This window comes from Thermobia domestica, chromosome 6 (assembly GCF_964235325.1).
Source record: "Thermobia domestica chromosome 6, izTheDome1.hap1.1, whole genome shotgun sequence".
NCBI lineage: Eukaryota > Metazoa > Arthropoda > Insecta > Zygentoma > Lepismatidae > Thermobia > Thermobia domestica.
In genome coordinates this window covers 53,264,352-53,289,235 of record NC_137459.1, presented here as the reverse complement: position 1 = coordinate 53,289,235, position 24,884 = coordinate 53,264,352, and the positions used below count along the sequence as shown (strand labels likewise).

The following is a 24,884-nucleotide window of genomic DNA, read 5'->3' as shown; positions in this document are numbered from 1 at the left end:
CGGAAAAGTGTACTATTCTACTTGCTAGGATTCACGACCTATGACTTCATTCCACGTCGCATCAGAAATGTTCTGAGGGCGAAAGGTGCCCAGCGCTGTGTTAATCTGTAACTTGCACTTTTTCCATGTTTTTCTATTATTTTGATAACCATCTGCATATATAGTCAAGTTTGGTCGATTATTATTAGTATATCTTTTAGAACACCACCTAGAAGTATTGAATTTGTAACACTTTCTAAAATGTTTTTAATTTATTTCAGACTCATAAACATTTTACATCCTGGCGCAGTAAAGAAGATTAACACAATGAAGGCTCCATTTAAACAGGTAAGCATCCAGTCAGAAAACGAATCTTAAAACTTTAAATGGCCTATCATTGTAGTAAAGATAGAAAGAAGTTAAACTCAGCATTTATACACTCTGAATTTCCATAAACATGTTTCAGGCAGTGGCGCCGATAATTGCTTCTTTCTCACTCCATAAAACGGAAAATACATCCTCTGATGACTCCTGTTTATGCCAGGAATTCCCTCTTCTCACCATGCGCTTCTTACCGCCACCTTGATTGTAGATATTATTGAGTTTATCGAAGGATGTAAGTGTTATGAATCTAAAGGAATAGATAGTTGTTTGCACTTCTCAAGTCATTGGTTTGATACAGCTTTCCACCTTCTCTATCCTAGGCCAGACTTTTCGTGTGTTTTTTTTTTTTTTCAGCTTTACTTTCCTATGTATTTCATTATTTGGTCTGTATATTTCAATTGTGCCTCTCCTCTAGGTATTTTTCCTCCTGTAATTCCTTCCATAGCTTCTAGCGTGATTCCTCCATGTCTTGCGAGGTGTCCAGTCATTCTATCTCATCTTTTCGATAGAGCCTTCAGTATGCTCCGTTTCTCTCATACCACTTCCAATGCTCTGCACAATATCCTGAAAATTCAAAGCAGACTTTCATGTTTATTCTTCTTTTCCTTTGTCGTCAATACGAAATAAAAATCAAACTAAAAAAATAATCTAATGAAAATCATTGTGAAAGTATCTTCAGTTCCCCTCGACTTTTTTTTCACTTGATAATAGCTGAAAAGTAGTTTTATTATCTCTTGAAAAGGATACAAAAATTGATATTCCGTGTTGCGATATTTTCGCTTTAGTTTGAGATCAAAAATTAATTTGTCCTTTACTCAGTTGTTGACGAAATCTCATCTCAAATTCCACGAAACTACCCCTGTACCGAGTCAGAAATAACTTCTATACTTTCGGATGCAGATTCAACATATACTTTGCATTTTGCTTGAAATCATCTTTAGTCGTCTTATTATGATGAATCTTCAAACCAAGTACATGTGTTTAGAATGCAGTTAGTACTTTGAAGAATTTCTAATTACCCTGCTTAATTATTTATCTTTACGCCATCATTTTCGAATTTATTTGTGGATGCTGCTCTAAGTTTTTCAAAAACACGTACTCAAACCAGTACGTAGCATTGAATAGATATTGACAAAGTGGAACTCACGGCTAGGTAGGAGACAGGGGCGGACCCAGGACGGACTTCCGGGGGGGGGGTTGTAATACTTACACTTAGAGCTACTTTTAAGAGCTCCAAACTCTGGGATGGGTTTTATTTATATATAACATTTTAAAGTTTCCTTTTCTGGCGGGGGAGGGCATCGCCCCAATCGTCACCCCCCTGGATCCGCCACTGGTAGGAGATATAAATGTATATGTGGTTTGTAATTGACGTTGCTGACTGAATGTTCGGTTGTCCTTGTTGGAAGTAAATTCTGCGTTGGTCTACACATATGCAAATGCGTGCATAAAATTCTGCAGGGACACTCTAAGCATCCCCTGCGTGCGGTCAGAAGGGGGTGACATGTAAAAATATTCGAAAACTACACATATTAGTGTCGAACCCATAGTTTTTGAAATCAATAAGATGACTACCGAACTCTAGAGCCCACTTTTATAGGTCCCATCGGCACGGTAGTTGAGAAAGAATGGAAAATGAAATACCCAAAATGACCGAGAATAGTGTCTGTCGAGTCCATAGTTTTTGGAATCGAGGAAATGGCTGACCCACTTGAAGTAACTTTTGGAACATACATCTACATCAAGGTTTGTTTTATGTTGCTTCAATTAAAGTTTATGCGGATAGGGTATTTCATAATTTATGCCAAAAGTAGAGTATGTTATGGATTACTATCATTGCATTTTCATTGAAGTGCGTATCCAAAGGGAGAAGAGGATTCAGATATTTCCCATACACCTACAGCTAGTAAATAAATAAATAAAATGTGTAAAATACCTGCCAGTTGGGAGGCCAGATTTTCACATTTTCAGGGCAATATCCACACACAAAAGTACACTCTATAACAAATCATTTATTATTATTAGGCCTATTATTATGTGAAATTCCTTTCAACTAGGGATATGAGGTTTTAACCATAAATTTTCAGGGCGTTTTCTCGACAAGTGTATATACATTTGAAATTTTCGTTTCAAGCATAAACTCATTATAGAATTCTTACTTTAGGGGTTAAATTAAAAATTTATGCTAACATCTTTCAACAGATATTACTTGTAAACGTAAAACGCTGGTCACACTTCTACCAAGTTCAAACCTTTCCTACACATTATACACCCGAAAAATTTATGATTTTTATCATTTTTTTATTTTATAAAAGTGTGTATATAACAAGACTTCGCCACTATTATTATTCAATGTGTTTGTTCCCGTATTATTCTTTCTAAGAAAGCTTTCCAAATCTTAAGGTACTATGTTTGATGATGTTATGAAAGCACTTGCCAATATTTGGACGAATTTGTTCCATCCCAAAGTCATAGTCACAAATTTCACCTTCTTTTTCTTATTTCAGAGAGAAAACGTGGAAATGTTTCTGAAAGGATGTGTTAGCTATGGGTTGAAGTCACAAGATTTGTTTCAAGTGAACGACCTCTACGAACACAAGAACTTGTATATGGTAAGTACTCAGAAGCAAAGTACCTCATAAAATGAACTAATACAAAATTGTGAAAAGTTACGGAAGTACAATGAACCACTGATGATTGAGGTGAGGTATTCTGTTATTCAAAGGAATATTTTCCTTTTCTGCCATCTAGAGGATTTTTAAGAAACTAGGTGAAATATAAGTAGTAATGTGTTAGGACCCGAAACACAGCTCCCCATTTCAACAGGTATTTATAGAACAGTTTATTTGAATGTAAAGGTAGGTAAATTATTTGAATGTAAATGTAAGTGGAAAATGACAAGGATTGTAATGGTGTACTTAAAAATTTCGTACCTATTGAAAGCCAGTTACAGGCTTAATTTGGTAAGTTTATTTTAAAACATTATTCTGGATAAATAGAATGAATAAAATATTGCTATGATGTTTTGGTTTAATGATGTGGCAGTAGATGAACATTACAACTTATTTATTTTTAGCCCCGGTACAAGTAAAATCAGACAGCTAAAAAGCTCTTTCGCTAGTAACGTTGTAAAACATAACCATACCATTGGTGGATTTTTTGTTGTGGAGATATAAACAGTATAAATGCTTTTTACATTGAACATTATTATTAGGACAGTTTAAAGTTCTGCTACGTTAATAATAATAATAATAATAATAATAATAATAATAATAATAATAATAATAATAATAAAACTTGGTGTAGTCTAAGAAAAGGAGATGGTGACCATTGAATGCCTTACTTTGTCGGACTTCAATTTTTGGATTTACAGTGTAAATCTAACACCTAGGCCTCTATGTAGTCTATTTACACTGCAGCTGTAACATTTGAGAGTTCTGTGAGGTGAAGGTGAAAGGAAATCATGAGGAAGGTACATTTACGTCAGAGCATTTGTTCATTTCTCACTTGTTCTGTCATGTAAGCTAGGTATTGTTTTTATTAGGCCTACATTGTTTATTTCATTAGCTGTATACAATTCTCTTTTATGTCCTATTGTTCAATGTGTATTTCATGAGGCTTATTATATTTGAATAGTTTATCTTGTGTAGCTGCAATTTGTTTACAGTAGCTAATTTAAATTATAAAAGTTTTTATTTAATATATATATTACAAATATGTGATGTAGAAAATGCCCAGATGTTCACATTTGTAGTAAATTTATTAACTGGAGTAATTATATAATACGTAACATATATTGCAAATCAATAACAAAAAGAAGTTGCGAAATTCGCCAACCCTATTGTAAAATAAGGAAAAACAACTTCGAAATTGGGAACCATTTTAATCTAAATTTAAAGGCCAAAGAAATTACTAAATTTCTAAAAGCAAAATGTGACCACACACATGTATCTGTTCACTTCAGAATTTTCCAATAAAATAATCTAGTCTGCTGTTATTTGCTAATATTCTAATTGATAATGTATATTAAAACATAAAATATGCTGCGAAATTGGGCATACTTGTCCTAGTTTACAACTTCCTCAATTTCATCAATACTTGAACGCTTTTAAATAGAGAGAATTGGTTTACTTTTAAATTTGAAAAGAACAATGGGCAGATATATATATAATTTTTCTTGTGCCTAGTAATCTGGCAGTTAAGAAATTTCCTTAATATATATTTCGATTCGTTGTTGCTCATAAACATAGTTGGTTCAACCCCATGTTGAAAGATTCTACTCATAAAAGTATCTAAATTCCTTGTTACAACTTGAGTTTTTCCCCAGTTGTTACTTTACCCAGGGTAGAATAGATCTTAAAGAAACAAGTTTACAAGGAGACTAAACACGGACCTATTTTTTGTCATTCATCAAAGGAAGAAACAATTTGAGTTATTTACTTTTTTTTGTAGAAGATAATACACTTTATTTTAAAAATGTATTGCATGAATAGAAAAAAAATGCATAAGAGTTTTGAATATTCTTTAGAACATAAAGCATGAAGATTGGAAGATACATGTTTCCTCGTTGGAATGTGATTAAAGATTTGAAATAATTATTAATTCCAGAATTTCTTTTCCGATTGCCTCCCGTGATAGGAGTATTTAAGGTTTCCTAAAATTTTATCTTTAATGGGTGTGTTTTGCTTTATTTCGTAGATTAATTTCTTTAACTACCATACATATTGCTACATATTTTAAGTAGAATTTAACTGTACTTTTATTTTAACTCTGAAATACAAAAGTGTAATATCACTTTAATTGGGTATCATATCTCGTGGCAGCTTTAATTATTAAAATATTGATTTTTTTTTTTTTTTTTTTAAGAAACTCTTTTAATTAAATAAAATTTTAGTTTAATATAATACCAGCTGGTCAGCGACTTCATATGTTTGAGTTAACTGTGAGAAGTGTGTAAATTGATCACTTCTGAAACCGTTAAGTTTGAAATGTGTTTTTTAAAATAAACAAAAGTATATTTCAAGAACTGTATAAATGTGATTTAGCCTTCAAGCAATATTAATATTAAATGAATGCGTGTATGTATACTAATATTATTTATTATTCAATGAAAATAATTGTTATACCTTGACTCAGTTAATGTTTATATTGTGTTAATTGTACTCTTCTTTAATTCCAGGTTGTTGACTGTTTATTTGCCTTAGGTGGAATGGTAAGTGCATGCAAAAGCGCCCAGTGTAGCTGTGCGTTGGATGTGGTTATTGCAGGTAGCGGTGAATGTTTACCAGGGACGTTCTCTAAATGCACGCTAGTTTCGTTCCTCATAACTATGCACTAATTTTCACCTTCCCCATTATTTAATTGTAGAAGTAATATTGTTAAGAGATTGCTGGAAAGTTTGCTCAAAAACTGTGATGTCTAGCTGTCAAATTTTCTTTCATATTTGCTTTCTATTCGTCTTATATTTGCTACCTATTGTATGTATCTGGATAGTTGTGTGAGTTCATTTTGTCAATTATTTCTGTCAGAAGTATGCCAAGTCATGCTTAAAATATAATGTGAGCTAATTTACACTCAGTCATAATTTGAAAATAAATAAGACAACTCACGTCCAAAGTGAAAAATCTGAACGGAGTTCACTCTCAAATTCCGATTTGTAAACGAGCTGAGCTGAGTTCATGCTTAAAGAGGAAGATGTGAGCCAAGTTCACGTTTAAACTCGTAATTTGAAAATGAGTTAACCTGAACTCACGCTAGCCTGTTTTCGTGAATTACGCTCCATCTTAAGCTTACGTCTAATTAGAAATAAAGGGCTTTTTTTTCATCCTGAATGAAATTATAAGATCTGTTGGGATCGCAATAGTGCCACTCAATTTGATTTGACGTAAATTTGCAGTTTTGAAGGAGATTGTTGCGAAAATGCGTTGTTTTTGAAAATAGGTCCAAGAGTTCAGAATTCTTTTTATAAACTTATTTATTTATTTATTTTATTTATTTATTTATTCACTTTCCTTTGGCCCCAACGAGCTAATGCTCACATTAAGGGGCAGTACAATCCAATACGTACATACTTCAATAATAATATAACATGACAATATATGTTTGTCATAGACTAAAAAGAGACAAATAAAATAAAGAAAAAAAAAACAATAATGGAAATAAAGTACATTATATATATATATATATAAGAAAAGGAAATACATGGTAACTACTAATACCCGGAACAATAATAGAAATTCAAAATATTGCATAAGATGTTAACTTGAATAACAATATCTGAAATACGTGAACAGAAACTTTTATAGTTATGGATTATATATGTAATTTACATTAACAACAAATTTAGGGAAATATCATATAGCGTGACAGTTATTTACAATGAGCTATAAACTGCTCCCAGTAATGCTGTGTCACCTGTTTCTTAAATATATACTCACTACAACAATTTTTAAGTTTATCTGGAAGGTCGTTATACGTTTTGAGTAGACTGTATTTGACACTCTTTGTGCCATAGTTAGTTGAGTTCATTCTTCTTATATGTAGTGCATTTCTACGTCTAGTATTGTATTCATGAATATCGTTATTTTTTTGAAGCCTGAGATTAATGTGTGTCTGGGAATTTATAATTTTGTAGATTAAAATACTTGTTTGAACTTTTGTAATTAAATTTAGTGGTAATATTCCTGAGGCCATGTACAAACTATTGCTGGAAAATTTGGGAGGTAATCCATACATTGACTTTATTGCTTTCTTTTGGAGAATTGCTAATCTCTTTATATCTGATTGCCTACTATTCTGCCAGATTACCGATAAGTAAGATAGGTGGGATTGTATGAGTGAATAGTATACTGCTCTAACACTTGAATTTGGTACGATATTACGTAAACGACTGAGAACTCCCACAACTGGTGATATCTTCTGTGTTAACATTAATATATGTTTGTCCCATTTCATATTTTCATCCAGTACCAGACCTAAGTATTTTACAGTACATGCTCTGAGTATAGTCAATTCATCTACCTGTAGTTTGTCAGGGATCCGTGTTTTAAATGAAGGCTTATGAAACACTAGAAACACTGTTTTGGAGGGATTAAGCACCAATTTGTTTTCGCAAAGCCACCGACTTAAAATGTTTAAATCGTATTTTATATTACACAATAGTTCTTGGACAGAGTTTTCAACATAAAGTATTGTTTTGTCATCTGCAAATAAAGCAACTTTATCTTTGAGGTTTAACTCCTTTATGTCATTTATATAAATCAAAAATAATAGTGGACCTAAAACTGACCCTTGTGGCACACCATGAAGAACTGGTAATGCAATGCTTTCTTGACCATTAACATACACATATTGTGTTCTATTGTTCAGGTAACTTTTAAACCATTTCAGAGTCACTCCTCTTATTCCAGTTTTTTCCAATTTTTTAAGCAAGATTGCATGGCCAACTGTATCGAAGGCCTTTTTTAAGTCAATAAATAACCCTGCTGCTAGTTTATTGTTGTCTAAAACCTCTTCTACTTCAATTACTAAATCAACAGTTGTATTTAATGTACTGCACTTTTTCCTGAATCCATATTGGTGTTCGTAAAAGAAGTTAAATGACTCCAGATACCTAATTACCTTATTGTATACACACTTTTCTATTATTTTTGACACACAGTTTAGAGTGGAAATAGGTCTGTAGTTACCTGGTTGTAATTTATCACCCCCTTTAAAAACTGGTACAACTTTTGCTACTTTACACAAAGCCGGAAATGAACCAAGCTCAAAAGAAAGATTAATGAAATCAGCTAAACAGTACTTTAATGTATTTTTACATTTTTTAAAAATTTCGTTGGTAAGATTATCTTTTACCGTATTTCTTTTCATCTTTAGTGAGTTAATAACAGCTAAAACTTCATCAGCAGTCACAGGCTCGAAGTAAAACGAATTAACCCTGCTTTGATTACCGTACTCTTGGTCATGTACTTTAGAGATTTGAGATACCAAGTCTATTCCTAAATTTGTGAAATATTTATTAAGTGCGTTAGGTACTTCTTGGTCAACTATTTCTATTTCACCAACACGTAATTTAGCCACTTCTGATTTTTTATGCTGGGTTGTGTTTGTTAAAATCTCATTAACTACTAACCAAAATTTTCGAGGGTCATTTATATTATTCATAATTTGTTCGTGATAAAACGCATTTTTTAGATTTCGTTTCTCTTTCGTAACTAAATTTCTCACGTTCTTGTACTCTTCACGTATGAAATTATTTCCAGGATATTTTTTTTGTAAGAACAAAATATTTATCTCTTCTACGTATTAGTGATAATAAATGTTCAGTCATCCAACTATTTTTGTAATACTTACGAGTTTTAACTATATTTTTGCGATTAATTGTAGCTTTTTGAATTCCAACATTTATATACGAAATTAATTGATTATAGCATTCATTGATGTTATTCCCATCAAAATTAACTCATTTCTTAAAAAAATAATCATTTGCTTTCTTAAAATCAATTTTAGCACAACTGTTTTGAACCTCTAGCTTAGTCGCTGAAGACTGGACCTGAGTTAAGCTAGTGTTCATAATTAAGATATTATGATCGCTAAGATCTATTGCTATATTATTAATTTGCACCTCATGTTCCAGTTTGTTAATAATGACATGGTCAAGTAAAGATTCACTTTTATCAGTAACCCTTGTTGGGTATTTTACATTAGCCTGACATAAACCATTTGAATTAATAAACAAATTATAATATATAGTTTCGTTCTCTTTTGGTTTTAATGTATCGACATTGAAATCACCTAATATGTACATTATACTGTTACTAAAACAATGAGTTATTTCTTCAAGGTCTCCTAAAAGGTTTTCAATATTACTTCTGTGTGGATTATAAACGTCTACCAATGTAATTAATTTGGAACCTTACGTCCAAGATGTTTCATAAAGAATGTGCTCATACGATTAGTAGTGATGTGTCCAACAATGAACATAGCAAATCGCTGTTTTCTAAGTTAAAAATTATAACTGTGATTAATCTATACCCTGATATGGTATTAATGTTTACAAAACAAAACTTTCCCACTTGGCATATGGACAAGATATACATGCATTTATATTTCGTAAATATTTCGATGTAGTAATTTAGTTTTGTAAATAAATTGATAAACTCTATACTAGATTATCTAAAGTTGAACAGCTATGTTATTGTAAGTATAACATTTATGAATATTACCAACCTATTTGAATTATGTCCATTTGGATAAATTTAAACTAAAGTATGTAACAGTCTAGTACCATTTTTTTTTTCAGCATTAATGAATTTGTTGAATCTCAAAATTTATATGCTTATTGGTAATACCACTAAATTTTATTGTTAGCAAATACGTATATATTGTAAGTGTTCGGAATGCATGCACAAAAGCATTCCCATTATTTACTAAACCTTCCTTACGCCTCGTTAATTGTTGTTTGTTTGGAGAAATGATTAGATTAGATTAGATTTTTAGTTTAGCGTCCCTTTCAGCAGCGAGGCTATATGAGACGTAGACCTACTGATTAATGTGGAATCCGAACCACATGAACTCCCGCCGGGAATTGAACCCGGGTCTCCCACGCCAAAGGCGCGTACACTAACCGCATAGCCACAAGGGAGCTCGTTTGGAGAAATGAATCGTAACTTGATTACAATATATGTAATTTAATTAACAAAATATTTAATATACACTAGTGGACACAGGTATGCATTTGAAGTTCGCACTGAATGCTTGTATTGCACCACAATAGTTCGACATTAAAAAAAAAAAAAGGGGGGGGGGAGAAAGGCCACCATCCGAGAGCGAAGGGAGCCAAGGACACTGACCGTAGCCTGACATCTATTCTGTTACGTTGTAGCTGTTCAGACTATTTTGTAAGGTAAAAAATACACTCAACAGTATGATTTATTCCACTGACGTCGCTTTTACCAAAGTATGGACTTAACGACAATAAAAATATTATGTTCTGTATTAAAAGGTTAGTTTTCGCATTACACATGAGAGGAATTTTGATATGTTTCCAGTCCCGGAATAAAATATAACATCAATCATCATTAATTATATACGTTTAGTTAATTTTATAAATGTCATTTTGGCGATTTAAACAAAGCAATCATCCCAATTAAAATACCAATACCTACTTTAGAGCTCCCTTATGGATAATGGTTAACATTCTCGCCTTTGGTCTCTGACACCCGGGTTTGATTCCTGGTGAAATTTTCATATCACTTTGATTACATGTTTAACTGTAAATCCGCCTCATATAAAACCTCTGTGGTGGAAAGCAAAGGAACATTGCACTCTAAATAGGTAAATTAAAAACCTTCTTCTCGTTCTGGAAATCATGTATGTTCATCATAGATAAGATCGTACCAACTGAACACTATATATATTGTTTCTTTCATAACTTTCTTGAAAGCATATGCTTTCAAGAATTAGAATAATAATAATAATAATAATAAAGCTTGTGGGAGTGTGTAGAAAACTTTAGTGAGAAGGGTAAAGTTCCGAGGAGTTTTTCAACACGTGTGTACAATGTTCCTGCAATAATTGAAGTACTTCGTCAGCTTTACTATATTTATTTATTACAGAATATTATATATTACAGAACATTAATATTTCAAAATAAAGACACTAATATATAACAAAAATACAGTACTATTACTATAATCTTTAAGAAAAAAAGATGAAAAGAAAATGAATCGGCGAGTTTAGAAATTTTTCTTGTCGGTTCACAGTTTGTCACAGTCAGAAGGCAGGTCTACATTACTAAGACTAACAATTGGTCAAATTTTTCTTGTGCGAAAATCAGTTCTAAGTCGTAGTTCCAACTTAAGTATTACAAATGTTTAAAATATTCTAGTAAGTATTCGAATTTATCTCATTATTCTAATAAAGGATTTTAAAAACTAATACCTGGAATATATTAACGAACTGTGACAAGACTTTAAGAGAGAGCTAGAAAAAAAAAAACTTTATCAGTTCGTCAATTTTAACTTTAGATAAAACTTAAGCTTCAAATGTTGTGAAATACAAGAAATTCTATAAATAAATTCTACAAATACTTAGTGCTCTTTATTTTTCTGTTTTCATGAGTCATGTTTCGTTGACCACTGAACCAGAAAAAGAATGGTCCTTTTAACCGTAGACATAGATACTGTATAAATTTGCATCTGAAAGCTTTATGTCAACAACACCAGTAAAATTTAAAAGCTAAAAAAAAGTACATTGTAGCCTTGAACATAGAATAAGCACCATGCTACAGCAGCTATTTATTCCTGCACCAATGTCATATGCTTCTTCAACTCTGGCCCCAAGATCAGAGTACCGTTAATTTTCTTAGTAGTAGAACATAACAATATACAACGAACCCTAAATTGACCACTTTATACAGTAAAATAGCACATAGTAGCACCTGTTAGCACAGTAGCACTAATTGAGCCAAATTAGTGACTAACTGATGTTTTATGTGCAAGTACTTTTTGAAGGAGGTTTAATATATAGATGGGATACTATAGATACGATACTATTTGCGTTGGATCATTCTGTACAGTTTAGTCGCCAGGGATTGATTGCGGAGGAGGTGAAGTTGACAAAAAGTTTTTCAAGGTCACGATATTCTTGCCGAGTTTAAGTTACTGTTTCATTTGCAACATATAAATAATGATAATAATAGTTAATGATTTATTATTAATAAAATGAATTCACCATTAACAAATAATAATAATAATAATAAGTCTACTGTTAAATTTGAGAGTAAACATTCCTATCTCTTATCCTGTGATGAATGTACTAATATCGTGCTACATTATGTTTATTTGGAAACAGATTGTTTGAAAGTTACAGCTTTATCTGCTAATTTTTAATTCAGAAATATTGTCTAATAAAATATGATAAAACTAATTAATATGACACTGAATATTTGAATTGCTCATACATTTCCCCTTCTTTTAGTATATACTAATTCCTCTCCGGTCGAAAGGGAACTACCATTTTTTCTTGAATGTCTCAGATAAATACTGGGATGGTGCCTTTAAATATTGCGTCTGGCCGACTTCCTTGCACCTTCTTCCCACTGTCGAATGATGATGATAAATTATTTCAGTGTAAATTGTTCTTGGAGACTGTATCTAGAAGTTTGTTGGACAAACTACGTAACCAAAGGATTTTGCGTTTCTTGCTGCTTATTAAAGGATATCAAGTCTGCAGGTCTGGAGCCTCATATAAAAGGCTCTAGTGATATTGTTGATGCTGTATACTATGAGATTTGATTATTAGACCGCCAAACTATGATTGATATATATATATATATATATATATATATATATATATATATATATATATATATATATATATATATATATATATATATATATATAAGTAGTCTGAACGGAAGACATAGAGAATGTTTGTCAGTCTATCAACAGGTATCAGAGCAAAAACTGTAAGAGATACTGAAAAGAGATTTTCTGAAATCGATTCATCGTCGCAAGAATAGGTTCCATATCTTCTGTTAATCCTTTATTCAAGCTCCAAATGATAGAAATTTACCATTTACAGTTTTAACGTTGATCACCATAGAACAAAAATGGTAACACATAGGGACAACTTTTTTTTTGTAACTGATTCAGTGTCTCAAGAAAATATACCATCTTCATCCACATATCTCTACTAGAACTGAAAGTGGTAGAAATTTATTACTTGTTCCAGTTTCAGTATTGATCTTCATAGAGCAAAAACTGTAAGATCTAGTGAGAAACGACTTTTTCATATGGATCAAGCATCCCTAAAATAATTTTCATCTCGACCTTTCTCTTTCTATACAAGCCGGAAGTCATATAAATTTATAGTTTCCGGTTTCAACACTTATCACCATAGTGGCAAACAGTGATAAATAAGAAGATTTTTTTCTTTTTTATTTATTTATTTATTTATTTTCTTTTTAATGAATTGAGTATCGCAAGAATCGGTTTCATTTCCAAATTTATTCCTCTCTCTTGCAACTAAAATTAGTAAAAATGGTAGAAATCAGCTACAACTTTTGCTTCTAATCTTGATTCTTATAGAGTAAAATCGGTAATAGGAGGCAGAAACAATTTTTGGTATGGATTCCTAATTGCAAAAATAGATTTTGTTTCAGCATTCTTCAACAAAGCCAGAAGTAGTAAGAACTACTGCAACTTCCTATTTTAATAATAATTCCTACATAGTAATAATTGTAAGAGGTACAAATAAACTGTTTCTGATGTGGATCCGGCTTCCGACGAACAAGTTGCACCTCTCACTTTATCCTTCTACTGCAGGCGAAACTTTTAAATCTATTATTTTGAGTTTCAAAATTGAATTCGCATAATTCGGAAATCTGCCAAAGTTTCACAATGTGAAACGTTAACTCCGTTGTTTATAACTACTTAGTTAATCCACCTTAGTAAAATAATTATCTCAAATGCAGTGACATTCGCAATCCATTGCTTGTACTTGATTTCGTCCTAGACGTTTAAAGTGTTGTGCCTAAAAGATTTTTTTCTGGATTATTCTGAACAGTTCTTGAAAAGTTTGATTCAAACAGATCCAAGGTTTCAGAAACTATCGTCGTATATTTACATAAATAATGGCAGTTTTCACTCACGTACATAATGGCGATTTTCATACACATACATACAGCCGGGTCATACGGCGAGGTACTATAATCACTCTTTTGAAGACGAGATATTATTGGTGAGAAAGGGTATCTCTCTTGCATGATGATCTATAAACTCGCTAATTGCACTGAATTCAAGTTCCGACAATAGTATCGTAATTTACAGACTATAAGACACACTTTTTCTTCTAAAAATTGCCTCCAAAATGCAGGTGCTTCTTATACTCGAAATTAATATAAAAATGTCCAGTGTTTGATTTAAAATTCCCACCAGTCTTAAAAATGGCCATATGTTCAATGCCGCGACAACATTGGATTCAACTGGCAGCGGCAGTGCACCGATGCGACGAACGAGTTGCCGGGATTCACAAGCTTGCTAACACTGTCTTCCTTCCGCCCCACCATCACAAACCCAGAACCACAGACTTGAATATACAGACCGTAAACTCTGCGAAAAAGTGGAAACAAGGTGAACCGTAGCGCCTCTAACATGCGACGATGGAACTAACCAGTCAATCTGTTAGTCGATAAAAAAAAAAAAAAAAAAAAAAAAGTACCAGTCGCTAAAAGTGGTAAAAATGTTACGGTATTTTTTTTTTTAAATGTTTAAAAATTAAGGTGTGTCTTATAGTCCGTAAAATATGGCAAGTCCCGTCATTTTATAACTTTATTGTTGAATAAGTTTGTAAAGCAGAATCGCTCAGTCGCATACTACATACATGTCAAATAGAGGAAGTCTGTGAATAGATTAGTACGTATATTTTATGTCTCAAAGAATCAGATGTCTCTCTCATTTTGCCTCTCTTTCATGTGAGTTGAGATTAGAGATGTTAGAAGAAAGATTTTGAAGGTATTCATATTCATGTACAAGTGTAGCTCTTTACATAGTATTTTATTTGTCTTAGATGGGTATTTAATATACTGTATTATCCATTAATTACATGCAAGGAAGTGTGACATTACTTGTTCTTAGTAGAGAATTATTTTTTTCATAGGCACAGAAGAAGCATTTCAATGGCCCCACGTTGGGCGTGAAAGTTGCTGACGAAAACAAGCGGGTGTTTACACCAGAACAGCTGGCTGAGAGCAACAAGATCATTGGTTTGCAATACGGAAGCAACAGAGGCGCAAGTCAATCAGGAATGACAGCTTTCGGAAATACTCGCCAAATTTTACCTGACGGTAAGTACATTAACAAGGCAATCGTGATCCGTGTAATAAAATTATCAGGTACGAGTTAAGCTCAGTGGGAAATTATCTAGTTTTTGGAGTGTATGAAGTTATTATTCTTGTGGATGTATTGCACTGATAACGTGTATTTCTTTTCTGATAGGATTAAAACTTTTTCCGGATCAAGATGCTGCCAATATTAGACGTAGTTAAAAGACGTGAAAGATGTTGAAAAGGACAAAGCAAAATGGTTTTTCAGGTATACTGTGATTAGGTACAAAATGTGTCAACAAAGAAACTCTTGGTTTCATGTAGCATGATTAATTCCTAAGCAAATACCAGATATGTTTTTGCTTTTCACACATCATCTCAATACAAATGTAAATATCCCAAGATTAAAAACCCTATGCGTAATATTGTTAATTTTATTTTTGCTAATGGATTTCGATGGTAATGGGAACCTTTATTTAAAACTTTTGTGAAGCTATTTCTATTTTCCGTAATACTAAATTAATTACTTCTATAAAATGCATGATACTTACAAAATTACTTTCAAGACTGCACCAAAAATCATTAACAAAACACAATGTTAAGCATTTTGACAAATCTATAAATCATCCTCATCAGAATGGAAATCCCCCAGCTGAGAAAGACGAAAGAAAGTACATGCATGTGTGCGAGGAGCTTCCTAACATACACCATTAAGGAGTAGATGAAAGTTTGAAAGTACGACTCCGATTTCTAGATAACTTTGCTTGATGTCTGTCTTAATACACTTAGTACATCAATCAGTAAGACGTCGAATGAAAGCATAAAAACATGTTTTGTCATATTCATCAAACCAGTTTTGGACAGCACAAAGGGTCAACGTTAACTCAACACGTTGCAACGTGAACCACAAAAGTGTCTCTTTTAGGTTTTGAAACAAGAAAAAGTCACTGGGACCAAGTCTGGGGAGTAGGGTGGATGAGGAAAATGCTGGAATCCACATTGTTAAATAGCAGGTTTGGAAACAGCCGTTCGTTGGGTATCGTAGACATTGCTGGGTATTAATGTTCCACACTTACTAAAACCGGACGATAAATGGCAGCGCTTTTTATTTTATTTTTTAGACTAAGGAAGGACAATACAATTGTTTCACCGAGTTTCATCATCCCATAATTGTTGTGTCACCTTTAGGCTTAGAATATATAGTGAATGCCCCTTGTATGTATAAGATTTATTTATTTATTTTTGTTAGAGCTCCACTGGTGGAAACTCATATAATAACACGCAATAGGAATTCACAGATCTGACCTAAGTTGGTAGAAAAGATTGTGAGATGGTAGGTAGCAGTTACTCCACGTGACGCTCGAGGGACGTCCCAAACATGTTGTAAGGGTGTTCAAATCATATAGTTCTCGCCTTGAGAGCAGTGCAACGATTCGGAGTGGCCACACAAACCGGTGAAGATGTTGAATATCTATCTGGGGTATGGTATTTCCACGCTAGCTGTAGATTTTGGCGTAAGTGGGCAATGGTTGTTTCCCAAGCTCTACTAGTGGTCAGACATTGTTCCATGTGTGTTCAATAAGGTTTAGGTCCGGAGCCCTGTCGCTATGGGAACTTGCGTTATCCTGCTGAAACATGAGATTTCGTTCCAGATAAGGTCAGAGGACAGGATTGACAATGTCACGAATGTATAACATACTACTCATACAACAAGAAATAAAAACCAGAGAATGGAACGCGTACCTTATTTCCCCCCATATGAGAATGTATTGTGTGTATCCTATATGGCAACTACGAACACACTTCGGATTTTCCTGCTTATCTGCACACAAACACGCTCATGACCGCCATTGTGTGCGAAACAAACCATTCTCATCACTGAATAGCTGAATAATACCACAACACTCTATTTGCCTTGCCACTGCTATCTTTTTCGATACGACCGAAGATATTCTTGGCAATGAGCAGATGTCAGGAGTAATTATGCGAGAGGAACGCGGAAAAGTATACCTGCTATGAACAATCCATTCATGTTAATGCTTTCACCTGGGAGGAGGGACGTCTGCTATGTGAACCCTCAGTCTCCTTTTGTCCACACCACCAATGCATAATGAATACTCTATAATTCATAAAAACTGCGATTCTTCGAAACATCCAACCAGCCAGCCTCTATCACAATTACGCTAGAAATCACTTAATTGCATAATAGACTTTCGTTGGCGTCGTCTTGACATTGTAGACAAACCGTGATCCACACACGAGTACACTTATCCGATGTTGAAACTACCAACAGCATCCATTTTGTAGCCACTATGATCATTACGCCCTCTACAGACAAACATTCTATGGTATTTCGTTCCAATTGGACAATATGTGCAAAGTTTCCACAAATCAGTTTCCACCAACGTGTACCGGCATTTAATATTAGTCAATTGTAGTCACCTGATCTTGTGTAATGGTGGGTATCCTGCGAAAATTTCCAAAAGCTCTCATACATTCTTACTGAATTTGAGCAAATAAGATTAATTATCACACAAAAATTTAGAATATCACTTTAAAATAATTTACATTTACAACAAATGCCGAAGAAAACCTCAAACTTCTGAGAAATAATTTTTCCACTCCAAATTATGAAACTTTAGTTTTCTTTCAAATTGTGGATTTATTTTAAATATTTCAGTTCTTTTCTAGTTTTTTGATAGGGAATAAAATAAATATTTACAAAAAATTGATTAGAATATGGGGAAAAGAGTAACATACTGTAAAAGAATAAGAGTAACATAATCATATAATATATAACGTTAAAATTACGTATGTTGCTTGATTTGTGAATTTTCTAAGCTACTCATGTTTATGAAGGGGAACCCGATCGTAATAAAGACTGCGCATGTCTGATGATACTATTCATTTCTCATGTTTTTTCTTTGTGCAGTTCCTTTGTTTGAGAACAAGGTATTGAAGATCGAAAGAAAGGCATTTTTCTCTCTGTATTATTATTATTATTATTATTATTATTATTATTATTATTATTATTATTATTATTATTATTCTGCCTTTTAGCAGGTCCTAGAAATAATGTATTTTTAATTTTTGGTTTTGGCCTGGGAATGCTTCTTCCAGTTTCTCGATCTTCAGCTTTCTCTTTTAACTCCCAATATTTTCTTCTATTCAAATCATCGATCATTTGTGTTCTTCTTCCTATTCCTCGCTTTCCTTCCATCTTTCCTTCTATGGCGGTATGAAGAAGCCAATTTCCTCGCAAGATGTGTCCAAACCAGTTGGCATTTCTATGAAGGATGCTGGCTAAAAGTGTCCTCTTCTCTCCTATACTTTTTAAAACATCTTCATTTGTTGCTCTCTCTGTCCATTTTATCGTCTCCATCTTTCTCCAACACCACATTTCGAATTCGAATTTCTTCTCTAACTTCCGTAATGCCCAAATCTCTGAACCATACAATTCAATATTCCATATATAACACTAGACTAACTTATTTCTTAGTCCTGTATTAAGGCTGCTAGTTAAGAGTGATCTTTTCTCGTTGAATGCTTCTTTGGCTATGGCAATTCTCGACCTGATTTCTCTGGTGCAGTACGCGCCTTTCGCCAAAATACTTCCAAGATATTTGAAATGGTCAACCTCTTCAAGTACTCTTTGTTCTACCCTGACTTGTAAGGGCGCGTTTTCACGAGATATTCCCATAACTTTCGATTTTTCTATATTAATTTCCATTTCATATAGTTTTCCAGTGTCAACTATTTTGTCACTCATCTCCTGTAGTCCTCCTTCGACCTGATTTTGTTAATGATCTGACTTCCAATTTTGAAATCTCGCCCTAATTATTCAATATATATATATATATTCAACAAGAAAAACTAAGTGTCTTGTGTTTAGTTTTTCACAAGTCGGCACTGTTATAAAGCACGATCATGTGTAACATGTGGACAGAAGTAAGGAAAGGGACGTTATTTCTAGAAACTGTAGTGAATTGACTTAGTTTGTTGCCTTTATCGGCAAACAGGATATCCTGTGGTGGTGGATCCTTCTAGGACAACCATATGGATTGATTCCTATCCTTCCTCACATCGATCAATTTAATTGCGTCGTGCCAATTTTAATCTACTACATCCTATATGCACGTGTTCGTTCTTTTGGTTACTTCTTGAATTCAGTGCTTGGTGATGTGTTTTGTTGCTTCTAGACATTGGTAGAGAAACGTATTCTTTCCTTTGGAACCTCTGTTTAAGTGTTTCGGCGTTCAAGAGTTTTGAAAAACCAAATTACTGGGAGGCATTTAGCGTAACTCATTGTGATTTTATCTCCTATTTGTTCTGTCAATTTTTATTTTATATCATTTTCCGTGGAATTGTATATTCTTCCTGCAAATCTAAAACTCGAATGCATGAAATACTGTGACTTCAACTTGCTTTGCCTGTATGGTGTTGGCTATATTTGCTCGTCCAAAGTTTTGACCTTTCGTCAGGTATTCTACATTAGTATTTTTGTATGTATTTATACTTCTCTGTATATGTATGAATCGCATATATTTGTCTTCCTACATTGAATCAGCCACAAATTCTCCAAACTATTTATACAATATGCAGCAGCATCGTGTTTTGTTTTTTGTGCAATCACTTCTATCAATAGATCAAATTTACGCAGTGCATTTTTGAATTTTCACTGCAGTTTTCTAATGTCTTCGGTGAAATTACCACGCCGCTTAATTTTATGATATTAAACCAAATTGGGTAAAGTGAGATACAATTTATTAGGCTGAATAAATTCTAAATTTTCTCTGTCCATTTTTTTTTTCTTCATTAATTTGTAACCAGAAATATTCCTGTCTATAGGCTGCTATTCATTTTGGGTGGCACCTTATTGGGATAAACAAATTACTTTGTATAAAGGTGATTAACTTTGTCAATATTAACATCTAAATATTGATTTATTGCAGAAAGGGACCTGAATCCTCTCCTAACTATGTATAAAACTACATGAACTCACTCACTCACTGATATAAAATAACGGGTTTCCAGTGGAAAATTTAAATTTGGCACGATTTTATTTTTTTCGAGACTAACCCACAGAAAAATTGTCAAAAGTGATTTTCAATTTTTAGGGGGCCTGAAGGGGAGATGAAGAAATTCCCATGTTATTTAAATGGCCCGTTTTTTGGACCTAGAATCTCATGTTTAGGTACTTGAAATTGTAATTAAAAAAAAAATGAAATTTGGTATACTTGTACGTTTTCTATAGGACTATTTAACAAAATACTAAAAATAAAAATCTCCAACTTTAAATTGGTTTTATGGAGAATTGAAAATCTTTTGTGTGTTCTTTATATGGGACATCTACACCCCAAAAATTACTCGCTTTGATTGGAATAGATATTGCTCAGGAGTAAGGAGATGAAAACCTCCAATGTTATCGCTTTTCGGTCGTTTTTACGCTGCCCGGTATCAGTTGTTAGTAGTGAGTTTGTGTTAGATTGAGATAAAACCATTGCAATATTTGCATCCCGATATAGCAACAGAAATACATGTACCCATGAAAATTCTACTGAAGCACAGAAATATACTGAAATCATTGAAAAATTTGTGTTCTTTGAAACTTTTTGAAGTGGCTCAGGTCCTTTTCTGCGGTGTGCTGTTCTTATGTTTGTAATTGAAATTATTTTTAAAGGCATTTCATTTTACCTGACTGTAAAATTAATTATATTTCTCTAAAGATATAATTTGTTGCTTGCTTATTATAAGTAAGTTGTATGATAACGGATTGAATGTTTATTATAATTTTGTAATTTGTGTTTTTATCTGTAGTATTTATATACTGTTTTCTTTTTCAGAATTCATTCGACGTTAGGGAGTGCCATCAATGCTTCAAAACTTGAGCATGTACTGTTGTACATTCTCTCATCTTCCATGCTATGAGGAATTGATTTTTATAAAATCATACATAGTTTATATCATATATCTTATGATCATTTCAACGTAGTCACTAAAGTTCGAAGAGAAGATCTAATGAGTGAATTGTTTGATTTTTTTTTTCTTTCTTCCATTATTATATATCTCTCAAGAAGTTACGGACGTTTGCTTCCTTTTTGTTGGTTAAAAAAGAAAAAAACAACGATAATACCGAAACAAGAAATGGAGATGTAATTTCTTTTTATATTTTAAAAAGTGACTAAGTTTTTTTCATGGTTACTTGTGTACTTTCTGTTATAAAAATTATGTCTCTTTTGGATAAGTTACCTCTTATTTTAAGGTTTAGATAAATAAAGTAGCGTCACATTCAAGTCAAATGTAAGTATGCGTGTTTGTGTATGTGTGAAATTTTTACTTACTGTTAATTATTTGCTGAATTTTATATATATTTTTAAGTGAATATATTTAATTGCCTTTGCTTTCGGTATTCATATAATATATTCTTTTCTCCATTTGTTAGATTATACATTTTATTTTCCGTTTTAGCTCTTGACATTATTAAATGGTTTATATGTGTATAAAGAATAGATAAACTTAATAAGTAAAAAGTATAAAATGTTTTGAGTTAATCGAAATTACATGCTAAATTCTATTCGTAAAAAGTTTGTTTCTTTTTATTGTTTATGTGGTTTTGAAGAAGAATATACTGTTAATTAATGTTTCTTTTTCCGTGACAGTGGTTTGCATCTGTGTAAATAAATTGTGCCTTTAATATCATAGCGCTAATTGGATAGTATCTGAAAACTAATTGCTTGTCTGTATTAGAAGATATTGGTCTGTTGAATACAGGTTACCAGTTACCAGTTGATTCTTTTTCTTTTTTTCTTTCCTTTTTTTCCATATATTCTATAAAAAAAAATGAGTAAAAATTTTAAAATACACTTCCTCCAGTATAAATATATCTTTTTATACATAATTTTGTAATAAAGTTAACGTAATGTAATTTTGGGATGCCATAATTATTATAGTCAGGGAACTAATGTGTAAGCTTGTATGCTTTTATCATCTGAATGTAAAAGTTCTTGAATGTGATTAAGCTGCTAATTCTTTTATAATCACTTTCCAAATATTGTTGTGAAGCTGTTGAATCTTCACTTACAATATTTTGCTCTTCGATGACATTTGTAAATTTGCACTTAACAGGGGACCTTTTAAATACACGATTATTTAAGGTCATTAAAATTATGAATGGCTTTAATACGGCAATGTTTATACTTGGTAGAGATACAGTCATTCAGCTTCAAGATCTGCCCGTTATGTCTTTATTTTTCAGCTGAGACGAAAGATGTACTATCTTGAAAGCTTTTCTTTTATAGATACGTTTAGTTTTGATATTGTTAGAGAAATGCGAGAACATCTCGGACCTACTTTATTTCTTTATTTGTGGGTAAACAATAACTGAATTATGATAAAGCCTCGGTCATTTTAAAAGTAATTTGCTTTGTCTTTTTGTTACTCACGTAATAACCATTATTTAGTTCTTCCTCGTGTGATAACTCAGAAGAGTTCTTTCAAATTATAATATGTTTCTAATTCATTTAATATGAAACTAGAGATTCAACATTCTCTCAGGCATCAGGCTTTTTCCTCTTCCAAACCTGATATTATTTCTGTTTGTTCTTAGTGTTCCTTAAAGAATCTCGCTTCTTTTGTAAAACTTCAAACTTCTTTTTGTGAGAAAGTCATGCCTACCCTCTATCTCGTTTAACCCTTTTGGGATTTTCACTTTTTGGGGGAAATTTTAGACTTTCACTCAAACAGCTACTGCTTCCTTACTAATCGTAGGATCATGGTTCATACCTCGTTTTTTTTTTCTTTCTTCAGAGTAGAGCATTCTTTTACAACGGTACCACTCATTTGTCCGTATTATACACGAGAAACGGGAAAATCGGGTAAAACCGGGAGTTTTTTCGAAAACAAATTTCAAAATTTTTGCGCCCACTGGCCCGGGTTTGGGTTCACGTAAGGATTTGAAAAACTCCTGAAAAATACGTTATGTACACAATACGTGTGCAAAATTTCAATTTATCTTGAAAACAAAGGGCAGAAGAAATTTTGAAAATCTGAAGGTAATCTATTAAAATATATTAAAAAAAAAAACTACAACATTACTATTTGGCGTAGGGTCATGGTTTAAGCGTAATTTTCTTCAGTATTACTTGTCCTTTGCAACGGTTATACTCGCATATCCGCATCATACATCTGAACAAGTAAATTCGGGAAAAAGCGGATTTTTTGTGAAAAAAATCAACTCCCTCGGAATATTTGCGCCCTTCGGGCCCGTGCCCGGGTTCACGTAGAGATCTCAAAAAAAAAAAAAATAAAATAAAATAAAAATATATATATATATATATATATATATATATATATATATATATATATATATATATATATATATATATATATAAATACAATCTCCAAAAGGTGCACACAATACGTATGCAAAATTTTAATCTGATATCTTGAAAACTAAGGGTGGGAAAAAATTGAAATTTGCCTTAAGGAAAAAAAAAGTCACGCCCATCCGCCCCTACTTGGTACCGCCAAGTTGACCATCCTGTTCCAAAACACATCTGGGGTGTTCTTTGGTCCATGCTTGACTTACCAATAATAATAAAAAAAAGGTTCAATACATGTTGTATGAGCTTAATAAACGTTTCAACATAAGACAACACTACTCCATGGTACAGATTCGTACCATAAATCCCCAAAGGGTTAATTAAGTCTGTTTCTTGCTGTTCAAAGTTGAAATTTTTAAGTTGTATTCATCAAGTGCTGATAGCTTTAACTGATATTCTGTTCCTTATTTTAAATTTCTTCTTCGTACTTCTTTTTCTAGACCAATGTTTTTGTTACCGTTATAAGCATTAACTACCTGTGCTGTAATTTTTATTCTTAGCTTTCCTGTGTTTAGATCTATCTACTGTGATGATATATAAATCTAACTTGACAAAGACGTTGAAAATGACTTTCTTTTTCTTTTTTTCCCGTCATAAGTAGTAGTTTGTCTTATCCAGCCCAAATACAGTTTAGTTCACTTGTACATATAAACTTTTTTTTTTTTTTTAAAGTCCCTGTTTAAAATTAAAATAATAAGCAAATATTGGATTGAGTTCAGGGTTAATGATACTAATACTGTGGTAGCTAATTTCAGGTAGCTAATATTTGGAAAGTATTATTATTATTATTATTATTATTATAAGAACATTTCCGTTTCATCCGTCAAACTGTGATTTTTTAAAAAAATATTCTATCATTTTTATTCATTTGCTTTCTGATTGTATGAAAAAAGTATATATATATATATACATAGTATAGAGAAGAATGCTTAGATGTTTTTTATTTTTTATATTAAGTTTAACTGTACCTAATTAACAGTTTAATCTTACGATAATATTTTTGTGTTTATATAACACTTTAGAATCGCTTACAGAAAATATTAGTATCGCAGATGATGGTAACTATATTTTTCACATAGTATTATTACTGGCATTCATTTTTGCTTGACAGACATAGAATGTTTTAGGGAAAGAGCGCTTTTACATTCAGTTTTGGTGTAAACGATATGATACTGTAAAAGACTAAAAATATGTGGTAACCACTTCTAATTACTTAAAAATTGGGTTTTCAAAATCTTTTACTTCAGTGTGTGATGATACTGTAAAGTAGCAAAGAACCTATTGAATCGTACAATAGAAGAGATAAATTATAA

General features: G+C 32.4%; 1 protein-coding gene across 2 annotated transcripts in view; it reads left to right on the top strand.

Moving 5' to 3' along the window:
• Positions 1 to 23,272, top strand: part of LOC145687995 (myophilin-like) — a 174,563-nt gene extending 151,291 nt beyond the window's left edge. Inside the window, exons 3-8 of one of the 2 annotated variants that reach the window (XM_081761649.1) lie at positions 261 to 327; positions 2,871 to 2,975; positions 5,543 to 5,575; positions 15,025 to 15,211; positions 15,363 to 15,458; positions 21,034 to 23,272. In XM_081761649.1, the coding sequence (XP_081617775.1) occupies positions 261 to 327; positions 2,871 to 2,975; positions 5,543 to 5,575; positions 15,025 to 15,211; positions 15,363 to 15,412 (442 nt within the window). In that variant the 3' untranslated portion in view covers positions 15,413 to 15,458; positions 21,034 to 23,272. The remainder of the gene's footprint in view (positions 1 to 260; positions 328 to 2,870; positions 2,976 to 5,542; positions 5,576 to 15,024; positions 15,212 to 15,362; positions 15,459 to 21,033) is intronic. The other variant, XM_081761650.1, reaches the window with a different exon arrangement.
• Positions 23,273 to 24,884: the final 1,612 nt, after the last annotated feature.